Here is a 24,372-nt window from a genome sequence, read left to right on the forward strand (position 1 = left end):
TCAATGCTTCGATTTCGGTTACGTAGCCTTCAATTCCAAGTCTAAGTTAGTTAAGAACTCACAGAAAACTACAACACACAGCTAATAGAAAGAAAAGAGGATGTTCTGACATGCTGGAGAAATTTACAAATAAACACAGAAGTAACATGTACAAGATCAGGAATCATAAATGGGATCTCATGAAGGCTGCAGAAGCTTCTACACAAGGCAAGGGCATTGTGAAGACAGAAGCATGGCAGCAATGATTTGGAAGATGTTTACCAATCCTACAACGGATAGAGGATTATATCAAAATGTTGAAAGAACTCTAGAGTTGACATGAGACAAACCTATTAAAGTAATGGGTTCAAAATATAGAATTCACAGCTGAGGATGCTGAATGGCTGAAAACCTAAAAATGTTCGGCATCTTTTTGTCATAAAAAGTAAATGCAGCAGCAAACACTGAACTGAGGGCTAGTTTATCAGAGAAGAACTGGAAAGGAGCTGAGGGCGTGAGACATATGTACAACAATGCCAACAACTAAGCCACTACCTAAAGACTAGCCATGGACTGACTCCTGGATCTGACCTCCTTAGGTATAATGAATATCCTAGTAAGAGCACCTGTTGATGGAGGAAGCCCTGGGTCTGCTAAAGACTGAACCCCAGTAGACTAGACTGTGGGGGAGGGCCAGCAATGGGGGAGGATGGGAGGAACACCCATAAAGAAGGGGAGGGGAAGAGGTTAGGGGGATGTTTGCCAGGATACCGGGAAAGGGAATAACACTTGAAATGTAAATAGGAAATACTCAAGATAATAAAAAAAAAAGAAAAGAAAATACGAGAAAAGCATTATACCCCAAAAAAAAAAAAAAATGGGATTCAGAGCTAAACAAAGAATTCACAGCTGAGGAATGCTGAATGGCTGAGAAACACCTAAAGAAATGTTCAACATCTTTAGTCATAAGGGAAATGCAAATCAAAACAACCCTGAGATATCACCTCACACCAGTGAGAATGGCTAGATCAAAAGCTCAGGTGACAGCAAATGCTGTGAGGATGTGGAAGAGAACACTCCTCCATTGTTGGTGGGATTGCAGACTGGTACAACCATTGGAAATCAGTCTGGTTTTTCTCAGAAAATTGGACATTGAACTGCCTGAGGATCAGCTATACCTCTCTCTTGGGCATATACCCAAAATGCCCCAACATATAAAAAGACACATGCTCCACTATGTTCATTGCCAGCCTTATTTATAATAGCCAGAAGCTGGAAAGAACACAGATGCCCGTCAACAGAGGAATGGATACAGAAAATGTGGTACAACTACAAAATGGAATAGTACTCAGCTATCAAAAACAACGACTTTATGAAATTCATAGGCAAATAGTTGGAACTGGAATATATCATCCTGAGTGAGCTAACCCAATCACAGAAAGACATACGTGGTATGCACTCATTGATAAGTGGCTATTAGCCCAAATGCTTGAATTGCCCTAGATGCACAGAACACATGAAACTCAAGAAGTATGACCAAAGTGTGAATGCTTTACTCCTTCTTTAAAAGGGGAACAAGAAAACCCTTGGGAGGGAATAGGGAGGCAAAGTTTAAAACAGAGGCAGAAGAACACCCATTCAGAGCCTGCCACATGTGGCCATACATATACAGCCACCCAAATTAGATAAGATGGATGAAGCAAAGAAGTGCAGGCCACAGGAACCGGATGTAGATTTCTCCTGGGAGACACAGCAAGAATACAGCAAATAAATAGGTGAATGCCAGCAGCAAACCACTGAACTGAGAACAGGACCCCGTTGAAGGAATCAGAGAAAAGAACTGGAAAGAGCTTGATGGGCTTGAGACCCCATATGAACAACAATGCCAAGCAACCAGAGCACAGGGACTAAGCCACTACCCAAAAGACTATACATGGACAGACCTGGACTCCAACCTCATAGGTAGCAATGAATATCTAAGTAAAAGGCACCAGTGGAAGGGAAGCCCTTGGTCCTGCCAAAGACTGAACCCCCAGTGAGGCGTGATTGTTGGGGGAGGCGGTAATGGGGGAGGATGGGGAGGGAACACTCATAGGAAAGGGAAGGGGAGGGTTAGGGCGATGTTGGCCCGGAAACTGGGAAAGGGAATAACATTCGAAATGTAAATAAGAAATACTCAAGTTAATAAAAAAAGAAAGAAAAATTCTGATGGGCATGCAAAAGACACAAAATGGCCTAAGTCAAAAAAAAAAAAAAAAAGAACATGTTTTCTAACATTTTCCTTAAAATTGAATAGTTTTTTAAAAAGACAAACAAAAATGCAGTCAGAATCAGACTAGATGAGGGCAGAGAGGAAGACTTTTAAGGAAGAGTAAATACTTCATATTACATTGTTTGAATTTTTGAGTGATATTAAAAATTGCTATGAAAACATCCAGAAATCACCAAAGTAGTAGGAAAACTAATCCCTCTTGGGTACTACAGCACGGAAATTATAAATTCATAGACACTATTACTTGGCATGGTAGTTTCTCCAGATGTGATAAAGATGCTGACATCGGGTATTATCCTAGATTACAGGTACCATAAGCATCCTTACAAGAGGAAGGCAGAAGACTAGAGCTATACGCAGAAGAGAAAGGAGGGGAGAACTCAAAGCACAGGTTCTTCATTGTAGCCTCTGAAAGCACACAGCCCTGCTCACACCTGGAATGTACTGGATAATGATTTTGAACTTCTAGTGTCCAACTACAAAAGGGAAAAGTCACTTAGAGTTATGGTCATTTTTATCAGCCAGAGAAAGTTAATAGTTGTAACAACGAACATCAACAGAAAACTCCAAAACAGAAAACATGTTCAACAAACATGAAAACACACATTAGTAGGAATTAAAGAACTGAACAAATTAGGCAAAACACCATTTCTTCATCATCAGCTTGAAGATAAAACCCACTGCTAACTGATGGCAAAATACATAACAAGACTGCTCCCTGCAGACCAACATCTAGGACTCCCAGCTCCTGTCTAGCACTATGTCTGTCGGCATGCCTCCATGAGAATGGGCTGAACCCCTGAACCTGTAGCTCAGCCCAATGGAATGGTTCCTTTACTAAGAAGTAGCCATGGGTTCCACCTCCCACCAGATGGAATAGCTGAATCAAAACTCAGGTGACAGAAAGATGCTGGCGAGGATATGGAGAAAGAACCTCCTCATTGTTGGTGGGATTGCAGACTGGTACAACCATTCTGAGAATCAGTCTGGAGGTTCCTCAGAAAATTGGACATTGAACTACCTGAGGACCCAGCTATACCTCTCTTGGGCATATACCCAAAAGATGCCCCAACATATAAAAAAGACACGGGCTCCACTATATAGCCAGAAGCTGGAAAGAACCCAGATGTCCCTGAACAGAGGAATGGATACAGAAAATGTGGTACATTTATTCAATGGAATACTACTCAGCTATTAAAAACAATGACTTCATGAAACTCTCAGGCAAATGGATGGAACTAGAAAATATCATCCTGAGTGAGGTAACCCAATCACAAAAGAACACACATGGGATGTACTCACTGATTAAGTGGATATTAGCCCAAAAGCTCGGAATACCCAAGACACAACTCTCAGACCATATGAAGCTTAAGAAAAAGGAAGACCAAAGTATGGATCCTTGAGTCCTTCTTAGAAGGGAGTACAAAGTACTCACAGGAGATCGACGGTTGGAGGAACTTGGAAGGAAAAGAGGAAGAGGAGGAGAAAAGGGGGGGCGGGGTCAGGTGTGGGAGGAGACTGGATGATATACAGAGGTATGTCGCAATGGGGGATGGGGAACTGGGGATAGCCACCAAAACGTCCCAGATGCCAGGAAAGCAAGAGGCTCCCAGGACCCAATGGGGATGACATTAGCTAAAATGCCCAACAAAGGGGAGGGAGAACCTGTCAAGACCAATTCAGAGGTTAGACATGGGCCCCCAGTTGAGGGATGGACCCACTCACCCATCTCCAAATTTTCACCCAGAAATTGCTCCTGTCTCTAAAGGAAACACAGGGACAAAAAGAGTGGAGCAGAGACTGAAAAAAGGCCATCCAGAGCCTGCCCCACCTAGGGATCCATCCCACATGCAGACACCAAACCCACGCACTATTGCTGATGCCAAGTGCTGGTTCACAGGAGCCTGATACAGCTGTCTCCTAGGAGGCTCTGCCAGAGCATGACCAATACAGATGCAGATGCTTGAAGCCAACCATTGGACTGATCACAGGGACCCCTGTGGAGGAGTTAGGGGAAGGACTGAAGGAGCTGGAGGGGCCTTATCTGGCATCAATGGATGGGGAGGCCCTTGGTCCTGTAAAGGCTTGATGTCCCAGTGTAGAGGAATGCTGGGGCAGTGAGGCAGGAGGGGGGGGGTGGGTGGGTGGTGGAGCACCCTCATAGAAGCAGGGTAAGAGGGGGATGGGATAGGGGGTTTGCAGAGGGGAAACCAGGAAAGGAGATAACATTTGAAATGTAAAGTAAAATATCCAATTTTAAAAAAGAATCAGAAGAAGAAAAAAAGAGTTGCCATGGCCACAGTGTCTCTTCACAGCAATAAAACCATAACTACAACAGAATTTACAGAACTTAGGACCAGGAGTTGGGTATTGCTTGGGACAGACCTGATCATGCTTTTGTTGGAGAATTGTGAATTTTGGGACTTTGAATTAGAAAAGCAATTGAATACTTTAAGTGGGTCTTAATAGGCCATACTATTAGAAGCATAGAAGAACATAGTGCTGAGGGGGATTTGAACTATGGGGGCCTGGCTAAAGAGGTTTTAGAGAAGAATTTTAGTATGTGTCTTAGAGACTGTTCTGTGAGGTTTTGGTGAACAATGTTTCTGCTTTTTGCTCTTGTCCAAAAAGTCTGCCTGAAACTAAAGGGAAATGTTTTACATTAATTATATTGTCAGAAGAAATCTCAAACCAGTATTATTGACTTAGTTGTGTTATTATTAGTGGTCGCTCTTACACAAATCTGTAAGAAAAAGGAGCAAGCTGAGCAAGGAAAAACACAAAATGAACTATTTGAGTGGAAAAGGGGCACTAGGAAGTGGAATGGGGCTAAACCCTGTGTTACAGGAAATAACCAGATTAAAGATACCACCCAGCTAAGAGTCTAACAAGTCTAACTTGTGACATTTCTTAAAAAGCTCAGGGCCAGGTGTGGTGGCGCATACCTTTAGTCCCAGCACTCAGGAGGCAGAGGCAGGCTGACCTTGAGTTTGAAGCCAGTCTGATACAGAGTAAGATTCAGGACAGCCAACCTGAGGCAGTGAAGGAAACCACAGAAAACAGAAAGTTGAAGATGAAAGTGAACAAGAGGGCCATGTTCCAACCCTAGCAAGCAGCAGGACTTGTCAGCTTTAGCACATGGTGCTGGCTTTAGAGTCAAGAACAGAAGAAAGGGGTTACGGAATCACCCGCTAAGGAAAGGCCCTGAGGCCAGGCATGTGTCAGGGGTGTCCCTGCATGGAGGCCTAGAGAGGCTCTTGTGTAAGCTGTTGCCGTGGTTATGGCATCCCTTCACAGCAATAAAGAAACAAGCAAGCTGCCCTTCTTCTCTAGTAGCTCCAAATTCTGAGATGATTCATGTCTGAGAATATCTTTTCACAGAAAGGACCCAAGCATGAGGCTTGGATGGCTAATTTTCCCCAATCATGGCTAACTCTTGCCATACCCCTGATTTCTCCAACCAACTGCTATCCCACAAGACCTTCTGCCTGGGTCAAAATGCTCCATTTCTGTCCAATCCACTATGGTGACTACTGAACCCCTGGGATGTGACTGAGTGACTGCCCCCTCGGATTTCTAAGTTGCATCATTTTTATTAATTCAACCAGACAACTGTGACTGAATGGTGGTCACTATACAAAACAGCACAACTCTTGTGTTTTAATGGGTTTCTTTCACATCTGCTCCCAGTCAATTCATCAGAAGATGAATTGCTACACAAGAACAACAGATGACACAAGCATTCATCATGTGACAGAAGAGGTAGCTTACCCTTTCCATCAGCATCTTCTACCATTGGGTTTATTTCTACCATAGTTGCGTCATACTTCAGAAAAAGGTTATAAAGCTTGATCATGTTTTCTGCTGCAGAGTCCACAATGTTAGAAGGAAATCCCATCTTCTTTGCAAGCTGAAAGTAATTTGTCTTTTTCAGTAGTAACTTGTATATGTTTAATCAGCATTAAAATATTGCAAATAAAACTATCATTTAAAAAGATAAGTGAGAACTGTAGTTAAACCACTGAAAGAGCAGCTACTAAAGGTTTAAACAACAAAAACCTTGCTGCTTCAAAATCTTACAGGGTACGCTTCATGTCTACTTTACATATCAGAAAATGATTCTGAGGTCAAGAGCTAGCCATTAGCCTAGACCACAGCCCTGGCGCTCACTTCATAGCTGCCTCACTGCTTCTATCCAGGCCTACAGTCAACCGAAACTGACAAGCGGATGCATGTGCTTCGGCAGCACACACACTAAAAGCTGGAACAGTACGTATAACAAAAAGACATATTTTATTAGAACTACATATGGAAGGTTGATAATCTCAATAGTCTAACACTAATCAAAGTTAGCAAAGCACCCTACTCTGCCTTTAAGGAAAAGCAAAGCGTGTCTACTGGGCTAATAGGAAATGCAGTCAAGGACAGTCTCATCCATTCAAAACTCAACTCTGACAGGCCCCAAGGACATAGGAGCCTCTTGTCTAGAAGAGTTACAGAGGTGATCAGACATCTGAATCAGAAACATCTATGGAACACTTTAAACACTAACGTCCAGGTCACAAGCCAGGAGTTCTGGGTTACAATTTCCATGATGAAGCAAGTGGCCAGCCCTCTTGCGGTGTTGCTGGCACTACACCCAGGACCTCCAACACGTGTGTCAGTGTCTACCCCAGCTACCTTCCCAGCTGGAACAAGTATCAATTTAAATTATCAGTTCCTTGAGAAACTACGAAACAATGACACACAGGATGGGAGTCCGCTCAGAAACACTACAAAGGATTCTCTCCTCTATTTCAAATATCAAAGGCTGTATGTAATATACTCCTGATTTTCAGAAACAGAAAAAACTTAAATCTTTTGAGGGTGAATATGATTCATATAAAGAGCCAAATAGCAAAAAATAAGTCACTGACCAAAAAATAGAATGTTGTTTGGGTGAAAAGCTTTTATAAGTTAAACAAAATATTACAATAATAAGTACCATTTCACCGTAAAGATTTTCATTAATTTCATTAGTTTCATAGCAAATATTTGAGGATTGCAAAATGATTTTCACCAATCTACTATGCCATTGCCAAGTCAAGCCCTGAGATGCATCCTTCCTGCTGTATCTTCGCTCTTACAAATCAAACATTTGCTTCCTCATCTGAAATTCTCTGTAGTCATCACTCTCATATAATTTGTAATAGATCAGATGTGCTTTTTGCGTGTTTATTCCACTCATCTATTTAAGCCACGGGTCTCACTGGAGAAAGCCCTCTGCCCTGTGATTCCTACGCCAGTCACCGGCCACCGCTGTACTTCAATAGCTGAGCTTATGTTAGCGATGCTCTCTCAGCAACTGATGAGCCCTGTTTAAAGCTACAGCAAATAATTCAGCTTGCTTTTGTCCATAAACCAAATAATTTAACTCAACAGCATCATTAAAAATAATATCAAGCAATACTCAAAGACACAGTATTAAATTCTACAGTTTTGTTTAGAAGGAGCAGAAGCTAGGCGGAAGGGGAGGGAAGGACAGTGCAGAAAGCCAGACACCATAAACAAATGTTACTGAGTTACATTGTTAAGACAGCCTCTCTACCACTAGATATAATTTACAGGGGGGCTGGGGAACATTTAAAATGACTTAATGAGGATTCAAAACTCAGACTATGAAAAGCAATGATAATCACCCCTGATTCTTTGACAAATAAACAAATTAAAAAGTGAGAAAGGGGAACCTATACATTAGAAAAAAATGGTGGCACATATATATTAATTAGTCACAGTGAAAGACTTCCTACAGACCGTGACTCAGACAACTTCTACAATAATGAGACATTTCGGGTACTATTAAGAACAACTGGACATATGCTGACTTTAAGGATTCACTGTTAATGGTTCTAGATCCAGCAATGACACAAGGACCTACTTAAAAGCATCCTGTCTTTTAAAGAAACACAGAAATCTTCAAGAAAACTATTGTAAACACTTTCAAAATCTTAAAAATACAGTAAATACCTTCAAAAAATAAGAAATTATCTTAAATTGTTTAGTGTTTTACAAAGTTAACTATCTTAAGTATTATAATTATCTAACTAAAAACAAAAGAACTTTCAGAACGTAACATACTGTTACAGCTTGTTGCTTTTTGATGCCTTCAATTATATCAATAGGTTCCATTACAATGGCGTCAGGATTCTCAGCAGCAACATCTTCAATGTTAACCCCACCTTGTGAACTTCCTATCAGTACAGGGCCCTACAAGGGAAGGAGGAGACAAAGCATCAAATTTTATTTTAGACTCAATAGGATTTTAAATTAATCCCTGCACCGTCAGATTTGGGCATCTACAGCTCCCACATCATATTTTCAATTTTCTTCGACAATATAACATATCTCCAGTAAGTAACCATTATAAATGCTTAACTGAAAAATGGAAAAGAAGCAGAAACAGGAAATAAAAATGACATCTTGCCTGCAAAGGAAAAAGATAAAAATAATACACATATCTATACCAAATAAGTAAATATAATCAAATATATAAAATATAATCTATGCATTTTTATACATAAAACTAAAGAGACATTAAAGTATTGCTTAAAATGAAAACAAGAAACCATCTAAGGAAAAATTTGCAGGTTTTCTGAGCTACTAGACTTTCTGTAAACAAAACAAACCACCTTGCAAAAACAGCCCTGACTACTGCCACACACACTGTAACAAAATAAGGCATATGTACAAATAGTTAAATTATGAACTTTTAGGTCCTCCAAAAATCAGTAAAATTATAAAACAAACCTAGTAGCTTTGCTAGTCTGGTATGACTAGAACTAATCTAGTAGCGAGTAAAAGTAGTAAAACCATATCACAGATAATTTAATGTGTTGTGTTTATAAAACCCCAGTGTAAAGTAGCAGGAAGGAGGAGCTCAGCGGCCGGCCAAGGTGTCCCCCCGAACAATCAAGCCACGCCACAGAACTAATGTAAAGAAGGTTTATTGGCAGGAAGGGAAGAAGACCAGGAGAAGGGGTAGAAGCAAAGAAAGGCAGACAGAGAAGGACAGAAAGAGAAAGAAGAGAATAAGGAAGAAGAGGCCAGCCAGGGACATTTGGAGGGTGGAGAGCTGGGAGAGGGGGGCTGTTTTCTTACATGCCTAATTCCTGGCTTTTACCTAGTGGGTGGAGATGCTAGCAGTTGCTAGGTAACTGTTGGGCAGAGCCTAGAGGAAATGCTAATAAAATGAATAAGAAAATACAGATCAGAGTTAGAGAGCTGACTCAGTGATTAAAATGGCTACTCTTCTGAAGGGGCTTGAGACTCCATATGAACAACCAACCAACCAACCAACCAGAGCTTCCAGGGACTAAGCCAGTACCCAAAGACTATACATGGACTGACCCTGGACTCTGACCTCATAGGTAGCAATGAATAGCCTAGTAAGAGCACCAGTGGAAGGGGAAGCCCTTGGTCCTGCCAAGGCTGGACCCCCAGTGAACAGGATTCTTGGGGTAATGGGGGGAGGGCGGTAATGGGGGGAGGATGGGGAGGGGAACACCTATATAGAAGGGGAGGGAGAGGGGTTAGGGGGATGTTGGCCTGGAAACCAGGAAAGGGAATAACATTTGAAATGTAAATAAGAAATACCCAAGTTAATAAAGATGAAAAACAAATGGCTGCTCTTCCAGAGGATCTGGGTTTCACTCCCAACCACCAACAATCCTCTGTCACTCCAGTTTCAGTGACATTTAAAAAAAAAAGTCACTGGAATATATATGTCATTATAGTATTTCAGTAACAAACATAAAATGTGATTTCAAATAATGGTTTAGTCCCCCTCACTGGAAAATACAATTCTTAAAATACTTAAAGCAATAACTAAAGGAAATCTTGTTTTTAAGAGTTAATTCATATATACGTAAAAAATTATTTTCTATCATGTGGTTAGATTTTAATATATGTGGTAATAAATTATCTAGCTGGACTTTGCTCCAGTGTGATAAGTAACTTAAGTCTTCAGCCATCTATAGGGACAAGGAAGGACTCAGAGGTCCTGGACACCACTTTATGCTGAGTATGGTAGTTTGAACAGGAATGGCCCCCACAGACTCAGGTTTGAACGCCTGACCCATAGGGAGTGGCACTATCAGGAGTAGGCATGGCCTTGTTGGAGGGAGTGTGCTACTGTGAGGGTGGACTTTGAGGTCTCCTATATTCAAGTTACACCCAGTGTGGCTGATGCTCATAGTCTCTCCTATGTTGCTTGCAGATCAAGATGTAGAATTTCCTGCTCCTTCTTCAGCACCATGTCTACCTGCATGCTGAGAATGGACTAAACCTCTGAAACTGTAAGTCAGTCCCAATTAAATATTTTCTTTTATAGGAGCTGCTGTGGTCTAATGGAGTACTACTCAGCTATCAAAACAATGAATTCATGAAATTCTTAGGCAAATGGATGGAACTAGAAAATATCATACTAAGTGAGGTAACCCAATCACAAAAAAATACACATGGTACGCGCTCACTGATAAGTGGATATTAGCCCAAAAGCTCAGATTACCCAAGGTACAATTGACAGACCACAAGAAGCTCAAGAAGAAAGACGACCGAAGTGTGGATGCTTCAGACCTTCTAAGAAGGGGGAACAAAAATACTCACTGGAGGAAATATGGAGACAACGTGTGGAGCAGAGACCGAAGGAAAGGCCATTCAGAGGCTGCCCCACCTGGGGATCCAGCCCATATACAGACACCAAACCCAGACTACTGCTGATGCCAAGAAGTGCATGCCAACAGGAGTCTGATATAACTGTCTCCTGAGAGGCTACATTAGAGCATGACAAAAAACAGAGGCGAATGCTCACAGCCAACCACTGAACTGAGAATGGGGTCCCCATTGGAGGAGTTAGAGAAAGCATTAAAGGAGCTGAAGGGGTTTGAAACCCCATAAGAACAACAATACCAACCAACCAGAGCGCCCAGGGTCTAAACCACTACCCAAAGACTACACATGGACAGACCCATGGCTCCCGCTGCATATGTAGCAGAGGATGGCCTTGTGGGGCATCAATGGGAAGAGAAGCCCTTGGTCCTGCCAAGGCTGGACCCCTAGTGTAGGAGAATGTCAAGGTGGGGAGGCAGGAAGGGGTAGGTAGATGGGCGGGGGGGGGGGCACCCTCATAGAAGGGGAGGTGAAATGCAATAGGGGAATTATGGATAAGAAACCAGGAAAGGGGTTAACATTTGAAATGTAAATAAATAAAAAATATCCAACAGTCTAAAGCATAAGATGGCCATTTAGTGACAGTGTGACGCTGATTTTAGAACAATGGAGAAAATTAACAAAACTAAGAATTGGACAGTTAAAAACATGAGCATTAACAAACTCTCAAGTATATTAAATGGGAGGGAAGAACAATTCAAATAACGACAACAAAATCAGCAGAAACAGAAAACCTAGCAAGTGATGGCACAAACGACGAAACCCAGGAAAGGTGAAGAAACCAGCAAGCCAATGGTAAAGAAGGATGGGAGAGACGGGGACTGTGGCCCAGTCACCAGCGCAGTCCCAGGAAGCTGCTCGGCTGCCAGGGTTAAGAACAATGGCAGACTAAATCCAAGAAGTGTAACACTAGCAACTGAAGAAAAAGATGGTCACCAAGCGGCCCTGTCAGGAGCTGTAACACCAGTAGGTACGCCTGCTGGGCCATTCGTGCCACTTACTGCAGCTGGGAGCCAAGGACCACACACAGTAGGCGCCAGGGCTGAGGCCACTGGTCGGTAAAGCCCAAAGCAATAAGCACCCAACCTAAACAGAACCCTAAGTTTCTGGTTTGTAAAACCTGATGCAATAGACCCAAGTGCTCAGGGCTTGGAGATATAGCCCTCTAGGTTGTAAAACACAGCTCTAGGGCCTTGAACACTCAAGGACTAGGACCACCAACTCAAAAAGCTCCTCCAAGCCTACTCAAAATTTCTATCCAGGTACAGAGAAAGGACCCCTCCAATCAAACCACTGGTAACCATTTGGTCTCCAAGTGTTTGAGTCAGCAATAAAGCACAAGTCTGGGACAAGAGAAACATCAATGGACAACAAAACTAAATTCTTTTTAAATGATCATGCCTTCATAAAGATCTTCTTAAGAGACAAGTAAGATGACTCAGTTGGTAAAAGTGCTTGCTGCCAAGCCTGTTAACAAGACTTCAGTTCCCAGAACTCATATGATTTAAGGAAAGAAATAACTCCCTAGAAGTTGCCCTCTGACCTCTGTATGTATAGCCTGGCCTGAAGTACACTAGCACATGCACAGATGCATCCGCACACAGGCACCCAAGCACGTACCACCCAGATACATATGAATGCTGTGGTGGTTTGATTATGTATGGCCCCCAAAACTCAAGTACGTGAATACTTGGCCCATAGAAAGTGGCACTATTAGGAGGTGTGGTCTTGTTGGAAGAAGTGTGTCACTGTGGGCAGGCTTTGAGGTCTCCTATGCTCAAGCTACACCCAGTGTAATACAGTCTCCTGCTGGATGAACACAGCGCCAGCGTCATGTCCGCCTGCACGCTGCCATGTTTCTTGCCATTATCAGCTCGTGGAAGCTGATCCCAGACTGCTCATCTGTGTGGCCTCCAGATCTTGTGACTTTCAGTACAAGTAAATGCTTTTCTTTCTTCTAACTTCTTTGGCAGCTGAGGCGATACTACAGGTTACGGAAGGCTGGTTGTTTTTTTAAGAAAAATTTTTTTTTGTTAACAACTCACTCTTTTTTCCATTTTTTAAAAAGATTACACTTTGGCTGTCCTCAGACACGCCAGAAGAGGGCATCAGACCCCATTACAGATGGTTGTGAGCCACCATGTAGTTGCTGGGAACTGAACTCAGGACCTCTGGAAGAGCAGTCCGTGCTCTGAACCGCTGAGCCATCTCTCCAGCCCCCTTATCATTCTTGAACCTCATTAGTTTCTATCTTAGAGTGGTCAGAAGGAGCTCTGCCTTTGAATTAGTCTGGCACTTTTTGAAAAGCTGTTGAAGACATGTTTTCACTGAGTAATACTTTAAGGAGTATCTGCCTATAGTCCTTTAAGGAGTATCTGTCTTAGAACCAGGTAAAAGAGAAGGAGGAAAAAGCACCCAAAGATGACCTTATACACAGAAAACCTAAAAACTACACACATACAAAATTAGAATAATTTTAGCAAAATTCCATAAGCAGGCAAAAATAAATCTGTTTTGTTTCAAGACAATAAATAAACAACCTGAAAAGGCGACAAGTCCATTTGCAATAGCACCAAACTGAACAACACACAGAATACTAAACCAAACTAAGGAGTTTGATGCATTAAAAGCCATAAAACATTGCTGGAAGAAACTGAAGACACACAAAACATGGAAAGACACTGGCCCAAGAGGTGTAATGAAGTCTAAATGTTCCGATGTTCCTACTAACCCCAGCAACCTACAGGCTCAGTGAAATTCTAGGGTCTTCTTTTCCTTCCCCTTCTTCCTCGTCTTGCTTCCTCCTTTTTCTCCTCCATCTTTAAAGTCATTTGCAATCTTGATCGCAATCAGCAAAACAGTCTTGAGAAATAAAAGGCTAAGGACCTCATCTATCCTGATTTCAAAATACTATCGCAAAACTCTAATGATCAAAACAGTATGAAGTCAAGTATGGAATCACACGCCTGAAATCATAGCATTTGGGAGCCTGAGGCAGGAGGAGAGAGACTGAGTCCAGACTAAGCTAGATAAATAGACCCTGTCTCAAGAAAGATAGTATACACTGACATAAAGACCAACGAAATAGCATAGCAGGCCCAGAGATCCAAACATCTCTCCTAAAACTATAAAAAAAAAAAAGATTTGGGGTTGGGATTTAGCTCAGTGGCACAGCGCTTGCCTAGGGAGAGAAAGGCCCTGGGTTCAGGCCCCCAATCTGAAAAAAAAAAAAAAAGAACCAAAAAAAAAAAAAAGATTTGAAGACCCAAACATATGCCCTGGAGCAAAATGCGGAGGAGAGTTTTATGATATGAATGTGGTGACGATTTCTTACAAATCAAACCATACCAAAAACATAAGAAACAGAGGCTGTAAAAAATGGGACTGTATTAAACTTGAAAACTTCTGCACAACAAAGAAAACAGCCCGACAAAATGAAAACCAGCCAACAGAATGCAAGATACTTGGAAATTATAATGTGGGCAAAGTACTGAATATTTCTCTAAAAAGATATACATACGGACAAGTATATAAGACTTAGTGACATTAATTTATGGAAGCATAAATCAGAACCACCACAAGGGGCCTGCAAGATGCTCACACTAGGTAAAGGCAGGCACAACCAAGCCTGACAACCTGAATTCGAATCCTAGTATTCACAAGGTGGAAGGAAGGGAGGCATGCACATGTACACACACACACACACACACACACACACACACACACAGAGAGAGAGAGAGAGAGAGATGACAGTAAATGTAATTTTAAAAATTCTATAACTCAGTCTCATAGTAAGGTTTCATTTTACATCCTTTAGAAAAGTCACTATCAAAAAAATTAGAAAATAAGTATTGGCAAGAAAATGAAAGAATAGGAATCCCGTAGCAGTTGATGAAAGACAGAGAAAACATTCAAACAGGTTTCTGGCATATGATCCAGTCATCTTGTTTGTATATATTCAAAAGAACTGAAAAGGAGAGAAGGAGGGAGGGAGGGAAGAAGGGAGTGAGGGAAGGAGGAGGGGAGGAAAGGAGGAGGGGAGGGAAGGAGGAAGGAAAGAGGAAAGAAATTTTAAAAAGAAGGAAGGGAAGGAGAAGAGGAGGGAAAGAGGGAGGGAAAAGGAAAGAAATTTTAAAAAGTATTGTCATATATTACCCATCAAAGATGAATTTTGAAGACATTTGAAAAATGAAATAAGTCGTCACAAAAATGCAAATGCTACATTTACACAGGCATCTAAATAGCCAAACTCTGAGAAAGAATGCTAGCTATCACCTAGTTAAGAGAAAAGGAAGTGTTCAATAAACATAGTTTCAATTTTGCAAAATAAAAAGTTCTACAATCAAGCTGGGTGAGTTGGCACATGCTTATAATACCAGAACTCCCTAAATTCTAAGAAACCCACTTTACATAGCAAGTTCAAGGCTAGTCTAGATCTTGACTCAAAAAGGGAAGTGCCAGAAACCAGTGTCCAAAAAAATTATAAACATATATATATGTACATGTGTATACATATATATATGTATATGTGTGTGTACATATATATGTGTAATATGCATCCATAGATGGCAAACTTTGAGTCATTTGATTTGACCATGATTTTAAATATTTACAAGTAAGAAACCCTCTAGATTCCAGAAACCTGGAGAGACCCCTTCTGGTTGTCAGTGTTCTGCATATTGTCATTGGATGGGACCAGAGACAGGAAGACAGTGAAGACCGCAACACAGAAAGATCAAAAATGGGGCATTGCTGGAAACAGTCAAAACTTCATGTTTATGCAGCTCGCAGCCTTGCCCTGTGTCTCTTCATCTGACTGCTTATTGCTTTTGCCCTACGGCTATAATACGTGTAATCATTAAGTACAGCATTCAGTATAGTTCTCTAAATTGTTCAAACTAGAGAGGATCAAGTCTCGTGTGGTGGCACTCGCCTTTGTCCCAGCAGTCAGGAGGCAGAGGCTGGTGAACTGAGTTCAAGGCCAGCCTGTTGTACAGAGTGAATTCCAGGAGAGGCTGCACAGAGAAATCATCTTGAAAAAATGAATGAATGAATGAATGAATGAATGAGTATTTACACTAACAATGTTATTTTCAGTTTCATAAACCTAAGATTTTGTCCCTCAAGAATTCTTGCCTTAAAATAAGTTGGATTAAATTCTAAGATAAAGATGTACTTAAGAAAACTTAAGGAAAACTTTTGGAATTGCTTTAGTATCTTTCACACATCTACTTCAGGCAAAGCCAAAACCTGACAGCCAGGTGAACCACTTGCTCAGCAGATTATCGAGTTTTACAAAGAAGTAAAATAGCAAAGGTCATCTGATGAGCTCAATTTCTCAGGACGAAGGGAATACCAAAAGGCAGTCGGCAAAGGCAACATCTTACCAAGTGCTACAGAGGGTAAGACAGTGTCTGTCCCCTGGCACAGCAGCTCCCAGACACGTCTGCCCAAGGATTCTTGTGTGTTGCTACCAAAGCCCAGCGCAACCCCAACTAAAGTGTAATCGTGACAAAAGGAGCCCTGGAAGCCCGGTACCCAGCCCAAGTAACCGCAAACCCGAGTCTCCTGTCTTCCTGCCTGCTTCCTCAGGACTGAGATTATCAGCATGCACAACCACACCCAGCCATGTATACTACTTCAGTTCAATCAAAAATTACTTTGCTCTCCAGCTTTGGCTGCTGAGCGACTTTTTGTGTGGTTGGATTTCAAACCTACACCATATCCATGCTGTGAGCACGGAGCTGTATCCTCAGTTGCTGACTGATTTGCTTGTTCAACAGAGACCTATCCATGGGATTTCCCCAGAAAGTCGGTCATACTCCAGAAAGCACAACCAATTCTATTTCAATCTAAGGAGATAACACCAAAGACCTTTAATTTGCCAGCCTGGAGTGCAGAGGGAAGCTCTGCCTCAAACAAACGAGCAAACAATTTCACTATTAGTAGTATTTTCAATCTGAATCACTACAAATGCATTACTTTTATAACTGAAATAAAAGCATGTTTCCATTAGTAAGAAAGACCCATATGCTTAACTGAATATTCAAATTCTTAAAATGAACTCAAATCTGATCTTTCTCCCAAACGCTGTGCCATATCTTAAATAACATATATTCAGTTTGCTACACGCACTACAATCAAGATGAGTTCTTCTGGGCAGAAGCTGCAGTCCTAGCACCTAGGAGCTGAGGCAAAAGGACCCTGCAAGTCTGAGGCCAGTATGGACTACAGAGTGAGAATGTTGCAAAACACCTTTTTAAAAAAGAAAGAAGTCTAGGCACAACAAGGAGCTCCGTAACCCAGTGCAGGGGGAGCCAGGAGGGTCCTGAGAGCTTGCTGATCTCCAGATTGCCCGGTGGGCACATGTCCCATGTATGCCTGTGCATGCGTGCACACACCCACAGGTGAACACACACACTCACCAACTAATGAATTCAAAGTAACAAAAAAAACACTAAAGTCTCTCTTGGTTTGTCCAGACATTTAATAACTAACAAGAGGACAGGTACTGACTGATGTATGCCAAGTGAGGAAAGAATGTGTAAAAGAATCAAGCAAATGCATGAAACACAACCTCTGCAAACCTTCACGGTTAGACTACTGTGGTATAATTTCTGAAATAATATACAAAGCTACACTAAACCATACAGGAAAAAAAAATACGTTTAAAAATCATACTGAGTGGAGCTTTGCTACCACCTAGTGTCATACCTCAAGAAACACTTCTTTATAAAAATTAAAAATTGTAAGGTACTTTTATTAACCAAATATTATTGAAAATTTTAACTGTAGGAGGAAAAGTATCATGATATAGAAAAATATTGCTTTTTAAAGGCTGTTGTATAGAAAACTACTTTATGATCCTTAAATTTTGTTACTCTAAAGCACAGAATAATAATTTTCTATAGCAGTCTTTGCCAGGACTTCCAAACATGCAGAGCACGCTTCAAACAAAAGCTACTTCACACCCACAGCAGCCCTACGCACTGTATCTTCAGTCCATCAGCTTTGTACTAAAGCGGATGCCTATGTTCAAGGCTAAAATTTTGGTTCCACAAAGAGAGGAAAGAAAGCAGGACTAAAGCTCCTTGAAATTCCTTGTTCCTTTACAACTACTTCATTTATACTTAACATCACCTTCCGCTCATACCAATAACCTAGTAAAACATAAAAACATAAACAAAACAAACATAAAATAAAATACACCCATAAGTAAAAAAAAGAACAAAATGCCATTTTTAGTTTATTCTTTCTTCTTTGGTAAGACTACTTTGCAATATGAGAAACTAATTTTCTCCGTCCATTAACCCAAATGTGATCTCCAGAGATTTCAGGTATGTCTAAAGAATTAATCACTTGAAAATTCCATGAAACATATTTACAGTGGAATTCCCCTAGAGCTTTTTAAAAATTATATTACATGTCAAATTTTACCACATTATTTTTCAAAACTGACAAATTCTCTGTGTGAGTAATGGATAATACTTCTTAGTCTTCAAGTACATAATGTTCAGTCTCTGAAATTGAAAGTCATATGTAAATCTTGGCGTGTCCTGTCTACAAGTACTCACTTGAAATGACCTCTCCATTGTTATTGCAAAGTAGTATTCTCTCCTGGGATATTTTCGCTCACAGACCAAAACTTGATTGCATATTCTGCCCTTTGCTCCAGTTTGCTTGGTAATCAATTTTTGCCCAATCATCTGTGAGGAAACAGCTTTTGCTTCTTCTGGACTACAATAAGAAAAAGAATTCAAATTCTTCTGTTCTCCAATTGAGAAAAATCTACACCACAGCTAAAGCTGAGTTTTCAACAATCTGACAATTTAAATAATGGTTTTTCTTTAAGAAACTATGACTTACGAGAAAACAATCTTCACTCCTCCTTTGAGGCCACTTGTAAACGTTCCTTTTCCTCTGCCGCCAGCTAAAACCTGTGCCTTTATCACAACATCCTTTGACCCTAGAAGGAAAGTATGTCTGTTACACAGAAAGCAAGGAGTCAGATGCAAGACAGTATCTTATTTAACATGCATACTAACAAGTATTATTAAATAAAGTCCCATTACCACAATGTCTAAGACTGTGGCTTTCCATATACATAGATTTTCTAGATTTGAAAAATAAAACATTCACCATATAAAAGGTCTATCCTTTTAAAAGATTAAGCACTTATTATAAATCACTTTGAAACAGTATACTGAAAATATTTTAGCAATTCCCAGACTAGCACTTTGGAAGATATTAAAAGCACAATATTAAGACTACAATGTTTTCTTAAAACTTCCCAGGGCTGGAGAGATGGCGCAATGGTTAAGATTTCTTATTGTTCTTCCAGTGGAGCCAGGCTCAGTCCCCAGGACCCACATGGTGACTCAGACCATCTATAATTCCAATTCCAGTGATTCAATGCCTTCTGCTGTCCTACACAGGCACATATGGAGACAAAAACACCCATATACATACCACACACACACACACACACACACACACACACACACACACACACACACACACACGTGTGTGTGTATATGGAAGAAATACTTCCCAGTCTCTCTATCCAAATGTAAATTTGTGTCATGTGACTGTTGAATCACAAATACTCCTTCAAACAGGACTTGAGACTTGGGATAAGGGTATGACTTGAAATCATTCCAGACTGGACTGATAGGGCTGATAACGCCTTATTCCCACCAATAACAACAAATGCTGTTACTGCACACTGTTGAGCAGTACTTAATAAGAGTCAGAAAGATAGGCATATAAAAGAATCCCCAAATGCTATGTTTAAGTCACTCATATAGTTTATAAATCAGCATATTATATATCTTTCTAATTTACTGTACAAAACTAACAAACTTGGGGCAGGGAAGATAGCTCAAAGGGTAAAGTGCTTAATTTGTAAGCATGAAGACCTGAGTTCAGAGCCCCAGCACCCACATTAAAAAATCAGGCACAGGTGCACAACTATACACACAGGTAAAACCCTGGAACTTGCTAACCAGCCAACCTTGCTGTGTTCAGTAGGTGACCCTGTCTCAAAAACAATGTGGAGGATTGACAAGATGCTCAGTAGGCAACATTTGTCACACAAACCTAGGGACCTAAGTCAATTCCTGGAACCCACAGGAGAAAACTAAAAGGTTGTCCCCTGGTTTACACACACACACACACACACACACACACACACACACTGCACCCAGCGTGGCACAATCATACCCGTACCTCACATACATTATACAACACACACAGGGGGAGGGGAGAGAGAGAAAAAGAGAGAGAGAGAGGGAGGGAGTGAGAGAGATGCACTCACACAAAAAAACAATAACCTTTTTAAGTGGAGAGCAATAAAGGAAGACACCCAATACTGACCTTTGACCTCACATGCGTCCACACAGGAGCATTTCTGCCCAGACCTAGCAAACTGGATAGTTAATCTAGATTTCACTCACTATCCGTAATGAAGAGTAACACCTCTTCAAAAAGCATTCTCTTGTCACAAAGACATGCATAATTTCTGATCCCTCTCATTCTGCCTTGCCATCCTGGCAGTGTGTAGTGTCATTTACCATATTATGGCAGCATACAGGGCCTCATGCTAGTTGCTATACCTCGAGCACAAAGTCGTCTCTGGAATATGACCACTACCATATAAATACATATTCGAACAGACTGAAGATGGACACTGTAGTATGGGAAAAAGTCATTTCCATTACAGAATAAGTAATCAATGACTGAAATAATCAATGGGTAATCAAATAAAAAGTGAACTAAGCTGGGTGTTGTGGGCCACGCCTTTAATCCCAGCACTTAAGACTGCAGAGGCAGGTGGATCTCTGGTCTGAGGCCAGCCTGGTCTACAGAGTGAGTTCCATGGCAGCCAGGGATACACCGAGAAACGTAGTCTCAAAAAAACAAACAAAAACAAAGCAAACAAATGAGCAGAGAACTATAGCATAAAGGATTACTACAAAAGAATACTTAGAAAATGCTGTAAATTAGCCGCCATTGAAAATGCTTACTACCTATGTCAGACTTGATCCTAAAGTTAGTCACGGTAGTATTTAAGAACAAAGAGAACAAACACTCCCACAACTAGAGAGTTGGTCACTCCTTCTTGGCTCCAGCTGGGCACCTGCCCTGGCCATCATTCTTCTCACCTGGACAATGGAATATTTAAAGGTGTAGTCAATGAAATGATACTCTACTCAAAACTACTTCAAACACCCATTTCAGAGTAAAAGCCACAGCATTTACAATGGCCTACAAAGCCATAGGGCCTAGTCTGTGTCCTTTAGCTCCTGCTCTTCAGCTACAAGCCGCTCATCTGGCCCTCCAGGCTCACCCTAATCTACCTGCTGTCCACTCATGTTTCTAGGACTCACATGGCCCCAGGCTTACTTATGCTGACAGACCTAACTAAGAATGCAATCTTCGCACCTCTGACCATTTCCCTTCTCTGACCTACTTTTCTACCAGACTCATCAACTTCTAACATAATACATTCTTCTCTTCTGCGTATCACTTGTGGCTTGGCTTCCCCACTAGAATGAACCTCCAGGCAGCCGAACCTTAACTATATTCATGGCTATTCATAAGCTACTTCAGAGTTCCCAAGACACATCTTGATGAATGTTGAAAAAGGAACATGTTAAAAAATCTTGGATTCTCATAAAAATCAGAATTCTCATAAATCTAGACTATTTTCCATTGTTCTTGAAAGACTCATAACTGAATATACTAGAAGCTCAGAAGTGCCTTATTTGGAAAAGACCATTCCCACAATAAGTCAGACTCTGCCATTCATTAGTGTTATGAAACTAGTAATAAGGTTATTAAAGGTAATTTAAATGTTAACTTAAAAACCAACAATTTCCTTAATCAACAAGTAGCCTCTGGGACCAGAAGACAGGCAGTGTCCAAATTAAAACAAAACTCTTATTCAGTCTAGTTCTCCTGGTTATCTAGTATTTTAGAAATACTCATTTACAAACAAAGATGTAGTAAGGGGAGAAGAATTAGAAAATTAAGTATGAGGACAAATGATTGACACAGTTGAATTAACTCCACTAAGTCATGCAACAAATCCCTTACATGGCAGACAGCACACAGGTCAGTTACAACATCGAGAAGAAAGCCTGAGCCTTTCCCCTCAGGGCTCACAGTGCTGTCCTCTGTTCGTGCCTTCATCTTTCAGTATTTCCTAACAAGAACAAACGCTCTCTAAGCATAAGACCTTTGAGTCCATAGGCTCAAAGTCAGGGCTCCCAAGGCTGGAGAGATGACCTGGTGGTTAAGAGCAGTCACCGCTCTTGCAGAGGACCCACAACAGGGAGCAGTTCACGATCCCCTTAACTCCAGTCCCAGTGGATCCCCGGCCTCTTCTGGGCTCTGTGGGCACCTGCACACATGCGGTGCACATGGACTCACACAGGCCAATACACTTTTTTAAAAGGAACATTTCTTTTAAAAAGTCAGAGTCCCAGCTGCCCTTTACAGATCTATAAGTCCTAATCCACAGACATTTTCAGAATACAAAATTATCTCATTTTTTAAAAAAGTTTTTCAATTATTTTTTCAAGAAAAAAAACTAAACAGAAAAACTAACAATTTGGAAACGGTTTTCTGATTTCATTAATAAACAAGTTAGGACTTGCTGCCATGGGCCATATACAAACTCAAATCCCATTCATTCAACTAACAGGCATTTCACTGAAATTAGTGAAAACTTTTGTTGAATAATCTGAAAATGTTTTTTGATTACAACAACAATAAAAACTGTAAATAAAGTCAAGTCAAGCAAACAATGGCCATCTCATTCAAATTAATTTACCTAGGAATATTCTCATTTTTAAGGAAAACTCATATTTATAGCTAAGGTAAATGAGATTTTAAACACTTCTTAAACTTTGTGTGAAATATTAATAAACACAAAGTTCACCAAAGCATATTTAAAGTCAATCAAAACAGCATCCAAGATGACCGCCTACTTACCTACACCAAACAGGCAGGACTCAAATAGTACTACACAGGAAACAGTGGACAGCCACTACCGTACTTCATTGTTTTCATACTAAATTGTTTAAAATGTAAACTTAAGTGTATTTCCTAGAATCAAAAACTGTTTAAGATTCTCCTACAAACTCAAATTAATGAAAGTTATTAAGGATTGTTTCAAAAATAAAAGTACTGGTGGAGCTGGAAGCTGGCTCAGCAGTTAGCAGCACTGGCTGATCTTGCAAGGGCCTGGGTTTAACTCCTAGCACCATGGCAGCTCACAACTGTCTGACTCCTGTTCCAGGGCTTCTGACACCCTCAGACATGCAGTCAAAACACCAATGAACATAACATTTTTTTTTTAAATTTTAAATTAAAAAACTAGATAATATTGCAGCAAATGTTTGCAACTCCTGAACTCATTTAACAAACACTAATATGCATTGATTACTTGGTTGCCAGGCATCTTTCTAACCTTTGGGATGTATCAGTGAACAAATAAAGATACAACAGGGAACTTAGTCTAGAGTTCACCTTCTTCATTCTCTTGCATCCACTGGGAGCAAGGAGTAAGTCCCACCCCTTTCCATACCACATAGAAACAGCTAAGATTTCCCTTCAATTTTTTCCTAAAACAAAAAATAAACAAACAAAACAAATTCATCGCAGTCACCATCCTTTAAGCTACAAAGTAAAGAGAATAACTTTCCCTTAAGTCTGTTCTAGCTAAAAGGAGGACTTCAGCATCCTACCACAAAGATAAATGACTCCTAAGTCACTAACAGTACAGCTCAATATCATCTTATAATAACTGTAAAGTCTCAACAATTATAAAAGTCTACCTTCTCAGAAACAAGCCACATCAAATGTGGTGGCCCAAAGCCTAATCTAAGCATTCTAGGAGGTAAAGACAGGAAAGTCTGAGTTCAAAGTCATCCTTGGCAATGTGAGAACCTTCCTCCCAAAATATATAAATGTCAAATGTCATCGAACCAAAGGTAAAGTTCACATCTCACAGAATTGTCTGTGTCAAGGTGACTAAGGTGTGTAAAGTACCTAGCTTTTTGGCGATTGCATAAGCTTCATCTGATGACTTTGCAACGAAGCCTTTGGGGACAGAGACGCCCGCTTCTTGCAGTAATTCCATACTCAAGTATTCATGCAGTGAGAGACTCCGCTGCTGCTGCTGCTGCTGCTGCATTTGGAATCCATGCTTGCTAAACAATCCAGAACTTCCCAGAGCCTAAAAAAGAATTGGAGACACATTTAAGTATGACAGTGGCAGGTTTTTATCTTTTTGTTGTTGTTGAGAGAGAGAGAGAGAGAGAGAGAGAGAGAGAGAGAGAGAGAGAGAGCGCGCAGACCTATTCATATCTGGTTATAGAGTGCTCAGTTCTCCATAACTACAACAAAAG

The 24,372-nt window shown here is 40.8% G+C and overlaps 1 protein-coding gene across 1 annotated transcript in view; it reads right to left on the reverse strand.

The window, feature by feature from the left end:
* Sucla2 (succinate-CoA ligase ADP-forming subunit beta) overlaps window positions 1-24,372 on the reverse strand; it is a 47,276-nt gene that overhangs the window by 15,416 nt on the left and 7,488 nt on the right. The window contains exons 2-6 of the mRNA XM_032917516.1: window positions 24,014-24,200; window positions 18,824-18,923; window positions 18,532-18,694; window positions 8,369-8,497; window positions 6,023-6,161 (exon numbers count right to left, since the gene is read on the reverse strand). Of these exons, the coding sequence (XP_032773407.1) occupies window positions 6,023-6,161; window positions 8,369-8,497; window positions 18,532-18,694; window positions 18,824-18,923; window positions 24,014-24,200 (718 nt within the window). The remainder of the gene's footprint in view (window positions 1-6,022; window positions 6,162-8,368; window positions 8,498-18,531; window positions 18,695-18,823; window positions 18,924-24,013; window positions 24,201-24,372) is intronic.

Source organism: Rattus rattus, chromosome 12 (genome assembly GCF_011064425.1).
Source record: "Rattus rattus isolate New Zealand chromosome 12, Rrattus_CSIRO_v1, whole genome shotgun sequence".
Lineage (NCBI taxonomy): Eukaryota > Metazoa > Chordata > Mammalia > Rodentia > Muridae > Rattus > Rattus rattus.